The 18,340-nt window shown below is 40.7% G+C and overlaps 1 protein-coding gene across 1 annotated transcript in view; it reads left to right on the top strand.

Annotated features, from left to right (window-relative positions):
- Window positions 1-18,340, top strand: part of LOC145998994 (uncharacterized) — a 157,901-nt gene that overhangs the window by 26,511 nt on the left and 113,050 nt on the right. The window contains exon 2 of the mRNA XM_083135847.1: window positions 17,146-17,882. Within this exon, the coding sequence (XP_082991973.1) occupies window positions 17,168-17,882 (715 nt within the window). The 5' untranslated portion in view covers window positions 17,146-17,167. The remainder of the gene's footprint in view (window positions 1-17,145; window positions 17,883-18,340) is intronic.

The following is an 18,340-nucleotide window of genomic DNA, read 5'->3' as shown; positions in this document are numbered from 1 at the left end:
GATTTTTGTATGGAATAACGTAATAAATATGTACGTATATCATATTATAATGATTCATATATAATATATATATATATACATATATATATATATATATATATATATATATATATATATATATATATATATATATATATATATATATATATATATATACATATACATGTATACACACACACATTATCCTTCGTTCTTTGTGCGTGTTTTCTATATTATCCTTAGTCACGTATTTGAAGTCAAAACTAATTGCTTATATTTGTTGTAACAAAAACTCTCCATCGGAATATTTTGGACAAGATTGTTGTTGTGGGAAATCCCCTGTGCACCCCCTTCCCTCCCCAGGATTTCGTACCCTGCTGTTAGCACATTAAAAGTGCATCTTTTTACCATGCATCGAATAAAGTTAGTACATAATAGTACTCTCTAAGTCATATCATTAATCTCTGCGTGATAACATGACGCAAAAATCGTATCATCTTCAGTCACTTTCTCATTTTCCAGTGCTATTAAAACAAGCTTCCTTATAGATTCTATCATGATTTCAGAAAAGAAACACGAAGACATCCCATGCAAATCTTGTCGAACAGTCTGTACGTCAACGATATTACGTTTGTATTATAAGTGCGTACAAGTTAGAAAAAGTTCATTACAAGAAGTTATATCCATTCTGTGTCCGTTTGAAGTAATTGTATGAAACGGATCACGAAGCAGGGTAATTTACATTTTATGGTTGTGCGAAATAAGCTCCTCTCGTGAGAACACGAGGAATGCTAAGAATATTATGTTTCTTCCGATTTTTTTAAATGATGGCGTCAGGCTAATGTGGCAATAAAGAGCTTGGCCTAAAAAGCTAGTCACTGCTTCTGACCTTCACATAAGCTTGTTCCTCACTTTTAATCAACGATTTCTTTGGAACTGCTTCAGTACACGAAGACATCGCAAGGTTTAAATATTTCTGCACCGTTTTGCATTTAACGATTAATAAAAATAAGTGTATAACCGCTGTTACACATCATAAATCAAATGTATTATTGCAAGTGGCAAGGTGATGGAACAATTGAAGGTGAAAGAAGGCGTTAAGAGTATAAAATGCATCGAACTGAATACTTGAACGTGACGTGGCGGCGATCTACAAAGTTTTTTTTTACTTCTTTTTTTATCAGAACCTAACCAGTTTTACTTGGTACGAAAAACAAGCAACTATAGTTTATGTTTGATTGAAAGTGGTTAATGTGTAACACTTTTCTTCTTTTCAGTATGGAGTTGTTACACTTAATGATAAGCAGTGAAAACTTAACATTGAAATACGCTTGCAATACAGTTTGTCCAGCTTGTAGGCTTATGTTACTCACAACTATAGTCATTATAAGTTACTGATATCTCACTAAAAATTGCCACTGGTATTCAAAGATTCTGGAGAAAATCTCTTTCAAATCATGTACAGTGGGATGCATAAGTATTGCTTGGCAAATTGTCCATGATTATTTTCATTTTTTCTCCTGCATCCTACATGGTTTTAAGGACTAGCCAGTCTTGAAGCTCTCATTGCGTAAAACAAAGAGAATGAATATGGTGAAGGACAATTAGTTTGGTAATACTTTTGCATCCCACTCTACATCCTTTGCACATGGCCCTTTATCTACTTCATTATTTCTCATTTATCATGACGCTGTTTCACCACTCCAATCTCTTGATCTCAATGGACTCCAAAATCAAAGTTTCTGGGAAAAATCTCTTTCAAATCATGCACATTCACTAGAATGTAAAATGTGCATTTGCTATTTGATTCCGTAGACACGACAAATGAATTCAGTTAAGATTCTTTCCGTTAACTTTGCACATTGTCCCATAATACATGACCGTTCAGTGTACTCCTACAGTTAAAATTAGCATCGCAACCTTTAGTGCCTTGTGAACCGCCTCGGTGGTGGTGCGTCCAATGGTGGACTCACGATCTTTCTACCGAAGGAAAGGAGTTCAAGTCCCGTGTTCGAGTGTTCCTTTGTGAGTGTTCTTTCATCAAATCGTCATTCAACCTCAACGTCGCGATCAGCTTAAAAAGATGAAAAAATCGACGTAAAATGAGGAAAATGCAGATGGAAATTACAACTTTGTCATTTCCATCACATGGTATGCCGACCTCCGTGGCGGAGTGGTTAGCGCAGGGCGCTACGAAGCCAGTGGTTCCGGGTTGGAATCCCGGCCTGGACATGGGTGTTATTTCATAATGTCATCACTCATTCTCATCTTCGCGATTAGCCAAAAGTGGCAGAAATGCGAAGTAAAATAAACCAAATCACTCAATCAAGCAGCACATAGTATTACAGATAGGAGTGAATTCCCGGTTTTAGGAACTTTTGTTGGGGAGGGGACATGCTGAAATTCCTCCGACTTACACTCTGCCTTTAAAAACATCCTTACAGCGCGTATTCAATTTCGGTTTTTACCATAATCTGACCTGTCTACAAAAAAAAATGATTGTAGGAATTTTACTCGGTGATTCCATAAGGGCCATAGTTTTCCCCCGACTGTACAAACTATAGTTCTTGAAATATGGATATGTTTTGTGACCGATTGTTAAGGCAAGGAGGGACAATTTCCCCTAGGTCTTTCTCGCTGGGACAGCTGTCGATCACTGTTGCCAACTTCGCTCTTTTGGAGCCAGATCTGGCTCTCTCGTGCACTCGTTACTGTGAACTGTCACCCGCCCTCTGCCCCACTATGATGCCACCACTGGCTCCGGCCCATAAGGACCAACCTTTGCCATGAATGTACATTTTGCACGTGACGTGATATTCACATATAGGCTGCGTCACCCACGCTCCTCTTTCCTTTCCAGGTATTTTTATATATAGAGCTGTGGCTTAAGGTGAAGATGTCAATATTATTATCCGGGAATCCTTTATTTTCAATTTCATATGAACATCATAAAATTATTGAGATGGGTAATGCCGCCAAATCTAGGCGGTGAAAACTAAGAATACATTTCCATCACTTTAAAGATAACGGTAATAGCAGCGCCCCCACCCCTCTGACAACTAAATTACCCTAGGAGACACTTTATGCAGCCTTCGTTAATCTAGATCCTTGAAAGTCATCTTTAGCTCTTGGTGAAATGCAGCTCTTTTATGCACATCAGATTTGGCAACACTGCCAGGATGGCTGTAGGAGGCAAGGAGAAATACATTACGCTTATAGGAGAATTATTTTACTCGTTTTCTTGGAGATATCAAACTTCCGATGGCGGAAAAAATATATGATCGGGTAAAGGATCCATTGAAGATGATATTTGCGCTAGAAATAGTCGAAACTCCCATGTGTTTAGCCGTAACTTCAATTTGAAGTTGTCTCTCCATAAGGAATACATTGGATTCTGTAAGTACGTATTCATCACATTTTTCAAACATGGTATCTAGCTTAATAATCAACTTTAAAAACCGCTTCCACTTGCGACATGGGGAGAAATTCATACTCTCAAATTATGCGTGGATTTCCTTTAGTAGCAGTGCCAATTCCGACGATATTTAAATAAATGCATGCCTGGTCCTCACCGTAACTCGCACCACCAACCGAGGACCTGGTTCTTATAATTAATATTCTAACAGACTAGAATTGATAGGTTTTTCTATTCACCAAATTTCTGTCCTCATTCCATTAAAACAGACGTAATCGTGATGTTAGTAAGTTATTAATAATTACTTTCGAAGACTGCCTTCCCGATGGAGTAATGTTAACGTCGTCGCCTTGTAATATTAAGGTCCCAGGTTCGATACTCGGTAGGGGCACATGGTGGCTCGGATCCCACTTTAAACTGTAGGCCCAGTATCGATTAGTCTATCTGTGTATAAGGTGATCTTAAAACAGCAACTCAAATACTTTCGAAGACTATTTTGCTGCAATACCTTACCTGGTGCTTGGCTTTGAAATAGTATATCTGGCAATTTTAGGATTTGGTAATAGCACTGGGAATAGAACTTGGGAGTCTTTGATTGCAGGTTGCCAATGTTGGTCAATGGGGCAGCGGTGATCTAGTCGATATACTCTTCGAAACATCTTATTTGACCGCCTCGAAATAAATCTAAGTCCTGAATTCAGCAACATTGCACTTCAGCGCAAGCTGAGAGTAGCCTGCGGTGAAAGGTTTCCTATTTCTCACAATCAATGAACTTGGAAACTATAAACTGCTATTATAATACACAATAAAACAGAAATACCCAATTGGATAAAGAACGTTTAGGAATTTTTACGATTCTGCTTGCTCGACTTGAAATCAGAGAGGTTTGAAACACTGAATAGAGTTTATTCTCCACCAGAAGGAAATCGCCATCAAGTTTGAGCAGATAGAAGCAAATGTATGAGGAGTTTATGCGACATTTCATTTACAATACCCTGCATAATATTGAACAGTTCTCAAAAAATAATAGTTTTCACGAGTTGTGAAGAAAATATTCTTGGAACACATGATGGTGGATGTTTTCATAAACGTCAACATGTTTTTAAAGGCATAACGTCATTAACTTAATATAGAGCAGTTAGTTAGATGCTGCTATCCTTATTTTTCGCCAAGCGTGAAAGGTAGCGGGTTCAAATCCCACCCTCTCCTCTTTTTTTTGTTGGCTGAACAAAGACCGTTTATATTAGAACATTTAAAAAATATATATCCGATGCACAGTTTGAGGGACGTCCCCTTTTGCACATTTTTCCCCTTAGAAGTTGTTGATTGCCAGGATTTAAGGTTAAAACTTTTTTACCCATTCTTCATAAGTTGTGTTATTAACACACACATTATGACTAATTGGCATATCACTAGGGAGCGGAAGTTGATGACCTAAAAAATATAAATATATGATCTATAGAATGTCCTAAAAATGGGAAAAAATGACGTAAAAAATGCAAGAAATGACCATCAGTTTTAGGTAAAAAATTGAAATTAAAAGGAAATTAAACAAAATGCAATCTTGCTTTTAAAAAAGGCACCAAATGACCACATCCACATTCAGTTAAAATATGCAACGAGGATTTCCAATGGAAACAACCGAATAATTTTAAAACAATTTAATGAAAGAGTCGTATACACTGAATGAATTGGTGTAAAATGCATTAATTTTCCGCATCCTTGCTTGTAAATTGCAATCCTACGAGATACATATAGGCCTATGTTCACCTTGGTGAAAAGACGCAAGAATATTACCAAACTGAAAGGGTAAAGGCGGATGGAGCGTGGTTTTGAACGAGAATGTGCGGGGCTCTACCCCCACATATTCTATGTGCCTTCATGGCACGGTGCTATATGCACGGGAAACTTTATCTTTACCTGAGTGTACTATGTGAAGGAAAGGCACCAAGAAACTGTATATGTTTATTCTAGAAAAGATATCGTCCATGATGGTGAGGTTGCGTGAAAACAGCTTGATCGCTGCTTTTACCGTCTGCTATGCCAGGGGAAAACGAAGGGACGCTTTCACAAGGAATACATTCGCTTTCGCTTGGTCACACAGGATCTGGGGAATCCACATTAACACATTCAACTTTCATTTAGACGCGCTGGCAGAAGCCTCGCACTGTAGCAAACCCAGTTACTAGCCAAGAAAAATAGGGGTGATTTTATCCACACCCACTAACACACCTAGCACCCCCTTCCCCCAAATGCCTAATTTAAGATCACATTTGGCTCTAAATGTACCCGTACCTTCCCCTAAGTGCCAAGTAACACCCCGCAGAAGGATAATTTTGGATATACCCCTGTGTCCAAGGTATGTGGTGTTCAGAGCTCGGAAGATGTCGACAAGTCATTTCTTGGTTCTGGACAGTCCGTTTTCCTTCATTCAGAACCAGAAAACATTATATTTTCTGCACGGTATACGCTGAACTTTGTGCCTCCAAAATAACATGGACTATTTCATTTTAGATGCATAATGTTGTACTGCCAATCAAAAAGCAATATTATTTTTTTCAAAAAATTCTGACTATTTTCCAAATTATTTTTAACCGGTTTCAAAAATATGTACAATTCAGGAACATATTACATCTAGGCTTCATTCAACCTGTCAACGTGTTTGAAGGGATTACAAGCGATTGATTCATTGGTTTTTATCTTATGGCCGTTTCAGAACACAGGCTATTTTTTGCCCGCCCATACAAAACGAGGATAGGCCCCTTAACCAAAACAAAATCGAATACATGCACCTAATAGGAAAATTAAATATGTAGATACCTTAGAATCTTCCTAGCTCAATTTGTAGAACTGTGCATGCATTCATTGCTTGAAAACAACCAAACCCGTGGCCGTGAAATTAGGCGGGTGGCAGAAGTTCGCACTGTTGCCACGTCGAGCACATTCCTGTGTGTTCGAAGGTTTTGAAGAATGAAAGATCTTCTTGTAGAGTTGACGTTTGTAATCCAGTATTTGCTCGAAAGATCAGGGATGACACAAAGGTGCCCCGGAGAGAGGTCGGCTTTTGAATGTGGAAGGATAAGCAGGAAAGGGGAAATGAAGAAAAGGGTAGGGAGGAGGAAAGAAAAGACGCCAAGAGGAATGGGAAGAAAAGAGAACGTAAGGAGACAGAGGCTGAGTGCGAGGATTTGGGAAGAGAAGTTTTCTGGTCCTCTTTATAATGAAAAGTCAAAATAATAAGCAAATTTAAATTATTGTCGGTTTTGATATCCGCTAAATTAATAAATGTGATGTGTCAGGATACACTTGAAGCTTGTTTGAAGGTATAAACTGCTGAGGGAGGCGAGGAACCCACAGAGAGTTTCATTGATGTCATCCACAGATATGTTGTAGAAAGCCTAGATGCCTTAGTTTGCTGTAAATCTAAATTATTTCATAAAGTAACCCTATAGCGCTGCAGCCCAATATTGGGCCAAGGCTTACCTACCGACTGCTGGCCTCCCTCCCACGGGGCCCACCAAGGGGGGCGTGGAGATCTGCAGCCATGCTAGGGGGACGGGTGGTCGGCCCGACCAACCCCCAGCCGTTGTAGGACTTCGCGACCGGATTACGCTCACTCACTCGGAGGTCCCCAATTTCCTCACGATGGTGGGTTGCCACCGGCCCTATACACAGGCCGAAAATTCCCGGAGACTGAACCCGGGATCGAACTTATGCCGTTCCGCAACCGCCGCCCTCACAACGCAATTCTTAAAATGATAGTTAATTAAACATAATTGCAGATCAGAAGTAAGGGGCAATTTAAAAAAAATAATATTGTTTTATTGGAATTATAATTTGATGCCTATGACATTCCCCCGTGAAGTTTGTTGTCCCCCCTCCCCCGGAGGAAAGCGGCTGCCGTCCTCACCCCAAGACACCCTGCCACAGTGCAGATAGAAGACGCAACATTCATATTTAACAATTCTCATGCAAGCCAGTCCCTTACAACCGGAGAAAACTACTTTTTTCAAACTCCCGGACTCCAACACCCACCGCAATGCTTTCATGTGCATATGTTTTGCATAACGAGAAATCACCTTCGTGTACGAGGCGATTAGCATACAATAACGTTCCACAACCAAGAAGCTCGCGTGCTGGAAGGAGGCAGAGAAACGCGTTAAGTACATGCGTAAGTGAAAAATATGCGTCTATGCTCCTTATCAGGTGGAAAGTGGTGCCACCCGACACTTGTAATAGGATATTTATGTAACTAGGAAATGCAACGAATTCGGACATTCCGTTTGTTTGCTCTAAGTAGGACCACACATTCCGTGTTATACATCAGAACGAAATGAGGTGAAATAAATGTCATTACTTGGTGAAGGAGGCTGGCGCAGTGCTCCAGAGCAGTTTATTGATGTAGTTGTATTTTAATTATTTTACGTGAGTGAGAGAGCTACTGGATCGCAGAGGCGTTGCAGACAATGTTGAGTGTGGACTCAGACTCTGCATGAAGGCATACTATACTCTATTCCTGGAACCTCTGGAGCAAGGCCTCACATAACGGAAGAGAAGGGGGAAAGCGAGTGGTACACGCTTCTGTAAAGGCTGGTGGCTGCAGTGTCTGTACCCCCTCCACGGAATTACGTTCCCTCGCACGTGTTCATTGGTCGAGCCGACTCGAGTTACTACTTCGCGCAGAGACTTGCTTTGGTTCGCTGGCTCCATAGATTCCAGGGACAGATTATATAAGATCCGCACGCATGTAGTATACTCTTCCCTCTTTTCTCCATTACCACTTGTTCCTTCCTCCCCTTGCCTCTCTCTCTCGTTCACTCTCTCTTTCCCTCTTTTACCTTCTTGTTTTGCTATTTATGGCTGTATCACATTTTTCTCGCAGTAACCGACGTCCGTGGCGGAGAGTATGTTCTGAAAGCAAAGTAATGTATACTGTTCACACTGTTCCGTAGAAATATATAAAATATGGGAAAGAGGAAGAAATGTGAAAAGGAATATTTGCAAGTACTCCTAGAGGATATTCAGAAGTCTAAAGGAAATGGAACAAATAATCCAGTCAATGCTGCTTTGAAAAGATGCAAACCACCATAGATTTTACCTTACGACTCATTAGATATCTCACGTAGGAAGCTAATCCTACGGCAGAATTGGGATATTTTGCCGCAGTTTTTGATGTTCTTATATGGAGGACCACTTTTATTTGATATTATTAAATGGCAGGGCAGTTTCTCGGCCTTGTGTAACCACCCAAGATCTAATCCGGAACTTCTGAAGAGATTTATTAAAATGTGTATTGGCATTCAGTGTGACAACATTTCATTACAACCTGCTTTGAGGCTAAAAAAATGTAACATTAAGATGAAAAAAGCAGAAAAAAGTCAGTGAATGGAAAAAATCCTATTTGAAGTCTCTCGAGTGTATGGAAATCAGTATTTTCTACTGAGACAAGATTGTCAATGTACCTTGTAAATTGGATACAACCATAGGGCATTGCACATTAAACATGTGCATGATTTGGTATATGCAGATATGTTAGTATAATTTGCATTCTTTTTTTGTTTTTGTTCTCTGTATAAAAATAATAAATTAAGTAAAAGAAAAAAAAAGAGTGGTTAACACAACGCGCAGCAACACCAGGGGTCCCGGGTTCGAATCTCGGTCTTGGCATGGGTGTTTTTCTGAGTATTTTTCATCATATCATCACTAATCCTCACCTTTGCAAATAAGCGAAATGGAATAAACCGAATCAATCAATTTCTCGTAGTGCGTACTATCTCTCTTTTCTCCTAATCTAGTCTGTGACGGCTGTAAGGTTGACCTACACTATAGAGCTACCACAAACCAAAAGAATATTCGTTCCGCTCGGACCATGAAGAAGCCTGCTCCACTCTACTCCTCCCCTCCACGCACGAGTGTGATGCACAGGACACGCGGTTCTGCGCAGGTTCTCTTGCCTGTGGTCTCACTGTAAAGGCTCCCAAAATACTTGAACGTAATACACTCTCGAAACTGCAATCTTTGCACGCCAACGAGGCTCTGCCGCCAGTATAATCCTTTGTGGAGTGTGTTGTGTCGTCGGGAGATAAAAGATGGATTTTTTTTTCGAAAATGCACGTTCGAATTCCGGCCTGGGCATGAGTGTTCTTTGCGAGTATCCCTTCATCAATTTCATTATATCATCACTCATCCTCATCTTCGCGTTTATCCAGAAGTGGCAGAAAATTAAAGTAAAATAAACCAAATCAATCAGTCGATCAATTAACTAGGAACTTCGAAAAATAGGCACTAAATAAGCAAGACTCACCCAATCTCATGCCCCACGTTAAATGATTGACTTATGACCTCGCCACCGAAGGTCCCAGCTTCCAGTCATACCTGGGATGGTCGTTTCTTCATGAGTGTACGTACCTTTATGAATTTCATCCTCATTTTCGCGATTAGCCAAAAGTGACAGAAAAAGAGGCAAAGTAAGATAAACACAACATTCCCAGTATCTTCCCATCAGAAGAATGAAAATACGTAATCTGTCTATATATAAAAATGTATGTATGCATGTGTGTATGTTTGTTCAGCAATAACTCCCGAACGCCTGGAGCGATTTCAACCAAACATGATACACGTATCACTTCCAACCTGGAAATAAATACTGTAGGGGTAAGACACCCCTGGCACTCCTAGGTGTGGGGTGGCAAGGAGTGACATGTAAAGATAATCAAGAACGACCGATATTAAATTCCGCACAAACAGACATCCGTGACTCTATGCAATCCAGCACAACGATAGTGCTTCTCGGGTTGTCTAACATTCAGGCTGTGTTGCGAATGGAATCCATAGTTTTCATGACACTCCCAATGCGGTTCAAATTCAAGTTTATCACCTATCGGCATGGGGGGGGGGAGGAGATGGGGTGAAAAATAAAATGCCACAAATGACCTAGATTAGTGTCGAATCCATAGTTTCGGAGTCGCTAAGCTAATTGGTGACATTCACGATCACATTTAAAATTAGTTACATTTTACACTATAGTTAATTCATTATTTTCCTGTCTAATACAAGATTGGGATAAATAAATATCCGGGCAACGCCGGGTAATCAGCTAGTTTATACTAAATAAGAAAAAATACAGTGTTTTGGATCCTTGCACGTGCACAATTCAGCGAGTTATAACGTCATGTAGGTCCGTACATTCTTGTTAAATTAGCTACTTTGATAAACCCGGCTGTTGATTTCTCCTTGCATATTATTGTTTTTCATTGCGAACAGTATCATCATGCGGCTGCATATCCGCCTGTAAATCTCCATAAAGTTCGACCACTCTTGACAATGCACCCTTTGTATTCCACGAAGTTTTGTTTGGCGCCAGAAACGCTTCCCGATATTAAAATACCACGCACTTTCACTTTATGTTTAATGTTCTTTACTTTTCTCACTTTCTTCTATCGATAATTTCACTCACGCCAACACCGTTCATTTGCATTCAAAATCTTCCTGCGAATGTCGAGTTCACAAACAAATGGCGACGCACTTGCCTTTTCCCACAATGCCTGTTCTTATTTTTCACGCGTTCTGTTATTAGGTTAGGCTAAGAATAATATATAGATAATCCTTTGTGAAGCAAGTGGAGGGTAATAAATAGAGGCACATATTTTTGGTAAATAAAAAAGCAAAATTTCGGCACAAGAACAGAGTCGATTTCGGGTTCAAAAGCTGTAAATAAAATAAAATTTTGGTGTTATAGCGCTGAATAATCACATCAAAAGTGTTATATAAAATGACATTTTGGTTTTAAAATTGTGAATATAATCCTAAATTTGATTTCAAAACTGCACTTATTACACAAAATAAATTTATTCCTTCTAATAGCACATTTATGTAGTTACCAGAGTATTAAGTTTATTCCTGTGTAAAGGGGTCCATTTTGGTTTTTCAAATATTTACAGCAGAATTAATAAATTTTCCGTGAATTGTTTGCAGACTTGAGAAAGTGTCGCGTCGGTATGTAAACTATAAATTTCGTGGTTAAGAGTATATTTCGCATTCTGCAGTTCATTTCGCATTATTTCGTGATAAAACAGGGTAGGAAAATGCATCTCACACCTTTCAGAAACATGAAAAATGAACGTTACAGCATGTTATTTCATATTTAGTGTTTTTGCCAAAAACGAAATTTGCATGCCTCTAGTAATAAAGGAAGGATAGCATTCCCCACGCATTTCAGATAGGACTCAGGAAGCGATGTATTTCGATTCAATTACGTCGTCCTTATCGTATTGCCGTGATGGAGTAGTTAACAGAGCGCGCTACGGGGTTCCGAGTTCCAATCCCAGCCTGGGCATGAGTGTAAATGTCCCTTCATGAATTTCATCATATCATCATTCATCCTCGCCGACCTCCGTGGTGGAGTGGTTGGCACAGTTCTCTAAGACGCCAGTGGTCGCGGCTTCGAATCAGGGCGTGGACATCAGGCCCGTAGCTAGAATTGATCTCCAGGGGAGGCTCACAGGTTATCAGGTGTATAATTCCTTACACACTCCATACTACTTTAGATGTTACGCACAATATTCAATCATAGTGCCTACAGTACATTCTACCCCCGGCCGAAGCAATGAAACTCCTTTTCGTTCCCAAAACTTGGGAGCTGTTGACCATTGATGCAGATGCGAAGGGAATTTGCATGATGACAGTCACACATTTTTATCTAAACGGGAGGTCGCAACAGGGACAGTCAAGGTACAGATAAAGAAGCTCCCCTTTGAAGGAATTTACAAAGTGTAGATAATCATCTAAATACTTGCAGCTAATTAGACTTGAGCTCATAATCAAGATGAGCGAATGTAATAGCTGCTGTGGATTTGCTGCTGTGGATTTATCCTTACAGTTGTGAGCTGTCTACATTTTCACTATTCACTGCAAACAAATTATACAAAATAGTTTTACCTAATGTTAAGGGTGCTGATGACGGTGTCAGGGAAGGCTGACGCTAGTTCCAGGGGGGGCTGACGCTAGTTCCAGGGGGGGCTGAACCTCCCCTGGCCCCTGCCTGGCTACGGGCCTGCTGGACATGTCTGTTCTTTGTCAGTGTCCCGCCATCAGTCTCATCATGTCATCACTTATCCAATCCAATCGATCAATTATCGCGATTAGTGCAACAGAAATGAATGAGCCCAGGGCATAAGAAGCCTCGCCGAGAAAGACGAAAGTGGTTCTGTTTATTTTCTATTAGTAGAAGTAAAATAATGTGTATAGGGCCTGTGGCAACCCACCATCGTGAGGAAATTGGGGAGCTCCGAGTGAGTGAGCGAGCGTAATCCGGTCGCGAAGTCCTACAACGGCTGGGGTTTGGTCGGGCCGACCACCTATCCCCGTAGTCTGGCTGCAGATCTCCACGCCCACCTGGTGGCCCGCTTGTTAGGAGGCCAGCAGTCGGTAATTAAGCCAGGGCCCAATATTGGGCTGTAGCGCTATAGGGTTTTAGTAGTAAAATAAAGTAGTTCTATTCTATTTTCCCGAATCTGGTCCAGACTTCGTGCAGTTCTGGAGCATAGTGAAACATACTACTTTTTTCGCTGTTAAAAAATTCCCACGCAAATTTCCAATTTTAATAAGGTCCGCCTACACGATTTGTGCTATTATGCATTTGTTTTTGGTTGATTGGTTGGTTTAGTTTATTTAATGCTCGCATTTCTTGCTCTTTTGGCTCATAACATGAAAGGACAATCAAATCAATATATGGACGACACAACACAAACTCCACAGAGGATTCAAGCGACAGAGTCTCATTAGCCTTCAAAACTGCAGTCCAGGGTGTACTACGTGGAAGTGGGGTTGCCAATCAGAGGCGAGGCGTCCGGCTATCGGGAGATGCGGCGATGACAAAGCAAATATTTTAAAAAAGAGATAATAGTCACGTGACACCATGAAACAGCTAGAAATACGCAAGAGATTCGGTAAGTGTAGCGCATCGAAAGGAAAGCCCAGTCCTACCCCCCGTGCCCAACCGCCCCGCTACGTTTCCTGTTGAGTGCAATGGTGTCAGGCGGACCAGGTCATCGCAGTAGGTCTGCGAATCCAAGGTCCTTCGACCACTTTTCCCCTGCTCTTGAAGGTCTGGTCATAAGATACCTTTTTTTAAGCCCCCTTGTTTACAAACACGACAGGGTTTCTGTGACGTCATCAAGATGAAACTTCTCACTGTAGAGCATGAAACGCTCTTGTTTTTTTTTTTTTTAATAGAGAAAACACGTAGCTATTGAAGAGCATCGCAACACAACTTACACAGAATACAATAAATTAATGGTGTATAAAAATAATATAAGTAAGCAAAAGCATAAATTTCCTCACGTTCGGTGCTGGAAAGAACTGGAAAAAAGAAGTTCTGGATCCATTGTATTTCCTTCATAGTATCTCTCCTTTTAATTTTCTTGGATCCTGCGGTTCAAATATCGATTTCGGAAAAAAAATGTTTTTGCTTTACAAAACACGAAGTACTTCCTGTTGTTTTGTGTTTACTATGCTTACAAATGAAAGACTGATCAAGATTTTTGTTCTCGAGGTGACAGACATACTTCAGACAGAACTTTTTTCCTAAGATATACAGGGTCATCCGTTTGGAATGTCAGCAAAGTATAACGCTGTAGCTTTTATGTTACTGTATATGTATCGATGCAATTTGCGGTAATGTACATGGCAAAGATGGGAGTTTACAACAATGACTTCCGCGAGACAACGCAGCAGTAGTTCATAGTGCAATCAGCAGATGGCATGTATAGAGCATTGACACAGCGGAATTACGACGATCGACTCAAGTTTGTTACGATGATGTGTGAGCGACAGGAAGGTGACGATCAATGGTTAAAACGTTGGATGTTCACGGACGAAGCCACATTCCATGTGAGTGGGCGAGTAAACACGCATAACTGCATTATCTGGGGAACAGAAAATCCACATGTCTCATACGAACTGGAAAGACCCAGCCCGAAAGTGAATGTGTGGTGTGGAGTGACCTATGAGAAAGTCTATGGACCATTATTTTTTGCGGAGGAGACTGTTCGCGCCGTCAATTATCTTGACATGTTCGAGCAGTATGTGCTCCCTCAATTACAGCAAGACGGTTTACCGGACACCATTATCTATCAACAGGACGGTGCTCCACCGCATTGGGCTCTCACAGTGAGGGAACGATTGAACCTGATATTCAATGATCGCTGGTGCGGCCGTGGTGGACCTATCCCATGGCCTGCCAATAGCCCTGACCTAAGCCCTCCAGATTTTTTTGTATGGGGCTACGTCAAGTCAATCGTGTATGCACAAAGACCACAGAATCTTGCTGACCTACGGAAGATGATTACAGCTGCCTTTCAGCAAATCACTCCAGAAATGCTGCGTGGCACGTGGCGCGCTATGGATTCACGGTATGATTTGTGCCGCATGCGCGATGGTGGACATGTTGAGTGCTAATGTGCTGTGGCATAAACTCCCGACTCTCCTACACATGTCTGTACCGTTTACAACCAATAAATGTTCATAGTTTCTAGTTCATAGCGTTTTACTTTTCTGACATCCCAAACGGATGACCCTGTATTACCTTCACACAATGGATGGCCAAAAATATCAGGATTCTGGAAAATTTGTCAATCTTGATTCGCAAATTTCACTACCCGGGATTTCAGAGGCAATTCGAATTTCGGAGAGAAAGGTTTAACAATTTTTCCAATCTATTAAGAAAAATTTGTCTTCCTTATTTTACGATCATATACTCCGTAGAAAAGAAATGGATTTGACCATCTCTACTTCACACGTCATGTACGAACACTGTTATCATCATTATCAATGTAGGAATGCCCCCCACCCCTACCCCCCACCCGGTTGAAAGATTGACCCTGACGTTTGGCAAGTCTTGCCATGACGTAAAAATGTCACGCTTCGCCACTGCTGGCAATGCCTTCAGTGAAGGTCACCCCTTATCCCCTGCATTTGTTTTTGTTGTCATTATTATCATTTCTAAGCATGGACGTCAGGAAGCAATGAGAGGGTTGAATCAGTCAACTCCCTCCTCTCTAAGGTGATGTCCAGTTTATTACAGAAAAAGCATAAACCTTATATTTATGATGGCAGATGAAATATATAAATTTCAGTTTTAATTAGTGTTTAGTAGGTGTTCCATATTCTATTTTATAACCAGTGGCGTGCCAGGATAGCCATAATTAATTTATGTTTGGTCGATATGGTTTATTCTACTTCTCTTTTCTGTCACATTATGTTCCAAAAATATTACATTAGAGAAAAAATCCTGAAGTAGGTTTCAAAAAACTTAAAATGGTTCAAAGATCCTGAAAAATACTAATTAGGTACAATTGTTAAAAACAAAATTTCAAAGGAACCGTGAGATATATATGTAACAATCAAAAAGAGTAATTTTCTAACCAAATTTTCAGTTCTATGCATCATTTTTAAAATTATCCACTAATTATTGTAATACTAATTCTTGTACTGTTAGCAAAAGTTACTTATCGACATGATAAATGAATTATGTATAATTTCCTGCACAATACATAACAATGTTTTTCATATCATCCTTAGACAAAACCCCGTCTTTTATCTGTGAGAATAATCTTATATGATGAAAATTATCTTTGAACAGATTCTTAGTCAATGGTGCAAATTTGTATGCTAGAAAGCACCAAAAGTAAGCGGATCAGAAGTTTGCACTTTGGACTGTGCAGGCAACAGTGGCGCCAAAAATTTTGTTTTGTTTAGAGCTTCAGAAAACATTATGGACTTGAGAGAAATCGGTAGAGAATATGTTTCAAACAAGTTAGTCATTAATTTTTTCATTATCAAACAGAAAAAATAACTCTGTGTGATGTAAAAAGAATGTAAAACCTTAAGAAATATATAAAAACGTAAAATAAGGTTTGATTTAGGCACCAAAAACAAAAAATAGGTTCTAACAAGCAAAATAGGTTATTTTAGGCACTACAAAACTTTATCAGTTGTTGCGTTTTTTAATCAAACGCCGATGTAACTTTTTATTTCTCATTTACCTGCAAAGGAAAAAATAGGTTAAAAGCCTAAAATACGAAGTCTAGTGATGACAAAGAACACAATGCCCAGGCCAGAATTCGAACTCAGGACCCCTGGCGTCGCAGCGCGCTGTGATAATCACTCCGCTACAAAAATCGGCATAATTACTTTAGCAATCACTCCTATAATTTGAAACCTTTTCTGAGTTTGACTTTTTTCTTGGAAAGTTTAAGTAAAGGACGGGGGTGACCTCCCACCTACCACATTTAGTTTTCTTGCGATGTCAATTGCCATGACCATCACATAAAGCTAATTTTTCCGGCTTGAAAACAGTACTACTGCGTTAACTGTACATTGCTTGAACTGAGTTCCAACTGTTTCTACAGTAGAGTAGTAGTGTCTTCGAATGGTAGGTTAATGTCCATTGCTTGTCTTAACTGTACAAGAGAAATTAAAAGTCAAAATGAAGTTATTAATAAAACTGAGAAAAAGTACTATGCGTTACTGTTGACGAATGTCCGTTCTTGTAACAGCAGACAGGTAATGAATATTATATTCGTGCAGCTGTGACGTAAGCAACGCGTAGCAACTGGGGCGCAGAGATGATGGCTGTACGTTTCGCGGTCTTTGAAAACATACAGATTGCTAATTAAATGCCTTTTTAGAATTTTCATGTTCCTGACTGACCTAATTGTTATCGTACGTTTTATGCTTTTTTTTCCTTCCAGTAGCGGAACCGAGGAGCGGACGATGTCACGGGCCGCGACCGCAGCGCCTCGCGGTGGCGGAAACTGGAAGCGCGCCGTCAGCTGTGGCACAAGCGAAGCAGCGGTTTCGGCGCTCACTTTGGTTGGATCTCCTGCGCCCGTTCGACTCACGCGATCGACGAATGAGCTGGGTAATGTGCGAAACGTCAGGATTTTAAGTTCAAAGCAGTGCGGGAGTGTGCGAGTGTTGTGCAATGGGGCAAAAGATCCCTGGGGGAGGGATGCAGTGTTGTTGCTGACCAGTGCGGGACGTTTAGCACAAGCAATGCACGGGAAAACGGAAGTTGGCGATCCCGGTTGCCTGAGCGTCGACAGCCTCACGACGGCTAGCGACGCGTCGAGCCCGGCCGGAAGCCTTGCGTTCGAATCCGGATCGTCGTCTTCGGACGGCACCTTCCGAGCGTCCCAGACGTCCGAGGGCGCCGCCGATTCGGAGACGTCATGCTCGTCCGCCGGACGTCCGGAAGTTTCGGACACTGTGGTTGACGTACCGCCCGTGCTATCAAGAACCAAGACGCCGGAAGCCAGGAAGGGCGAAGGTGCTAGAAGACGAACGGACAAGGATGCTCAAAGACATTCGGACGGGGGACGAAAGACCAGGAAGAGAAGAGTGGCTGCCAGAGCCAGATCGGAATCGCGTGTGTCTGACGACTTTGATGATGACAGTCTAGGAAACTCACTTTTCAATGGACTTCCTGGTACGTACACACATTATCCTCTTACTTGTACAACCAACGGCAAAAGATAATAGGCAAATTGTTCATCACTACTTCCTGTGTTGTTTTAAGGAATGATATTCTGTTGATGCGAAGCAGGCGTTGTCCTCTACTTATTGACGTTGTTATATCAATTCATGATCATCATATTGTGGAAAGCAAACAGAATGAAAATGTTGATGGACAATTTGTCTACTAGTTCTTTTGCCGTTAGGTTTACATTCAAGTTTAAGATACTTGAACTCAGGCTACGCATCAACAGAGTGACGTACTTTGAAAATTTGATCTGTTTAATACCTAGCCGAGACACATTGTGGTTCGGATTTCAGTTTAAACTGTAGGTCTAGTTACAATTAGCCTTTCTGCACCTAACGTGGACTTAAAGACGAATGAAAAATAAATCTAGAAGCATTGAGTTTCCCAGAAATTGTCATACTTCA

The sequence above is a fragment of the Lepisma saccharinum genome, chromosome 14 (genome assembly GCF_977018435.1).
Source record: "Lepisma saccharinum chromosome 14, izLepSacc3.1, whole genome shotgun sequence".
In the NCBI taxonomy this organism is placed as follows: Eukaryota; Metazoa; Arthropoda; class Insecta; order Zygentoma; family Lepismatidae; genus Lepisma; species Lepisma saccharinum.
This window is presented reverse-complemented; position numbering and strand designations above follow the sequence as displayed.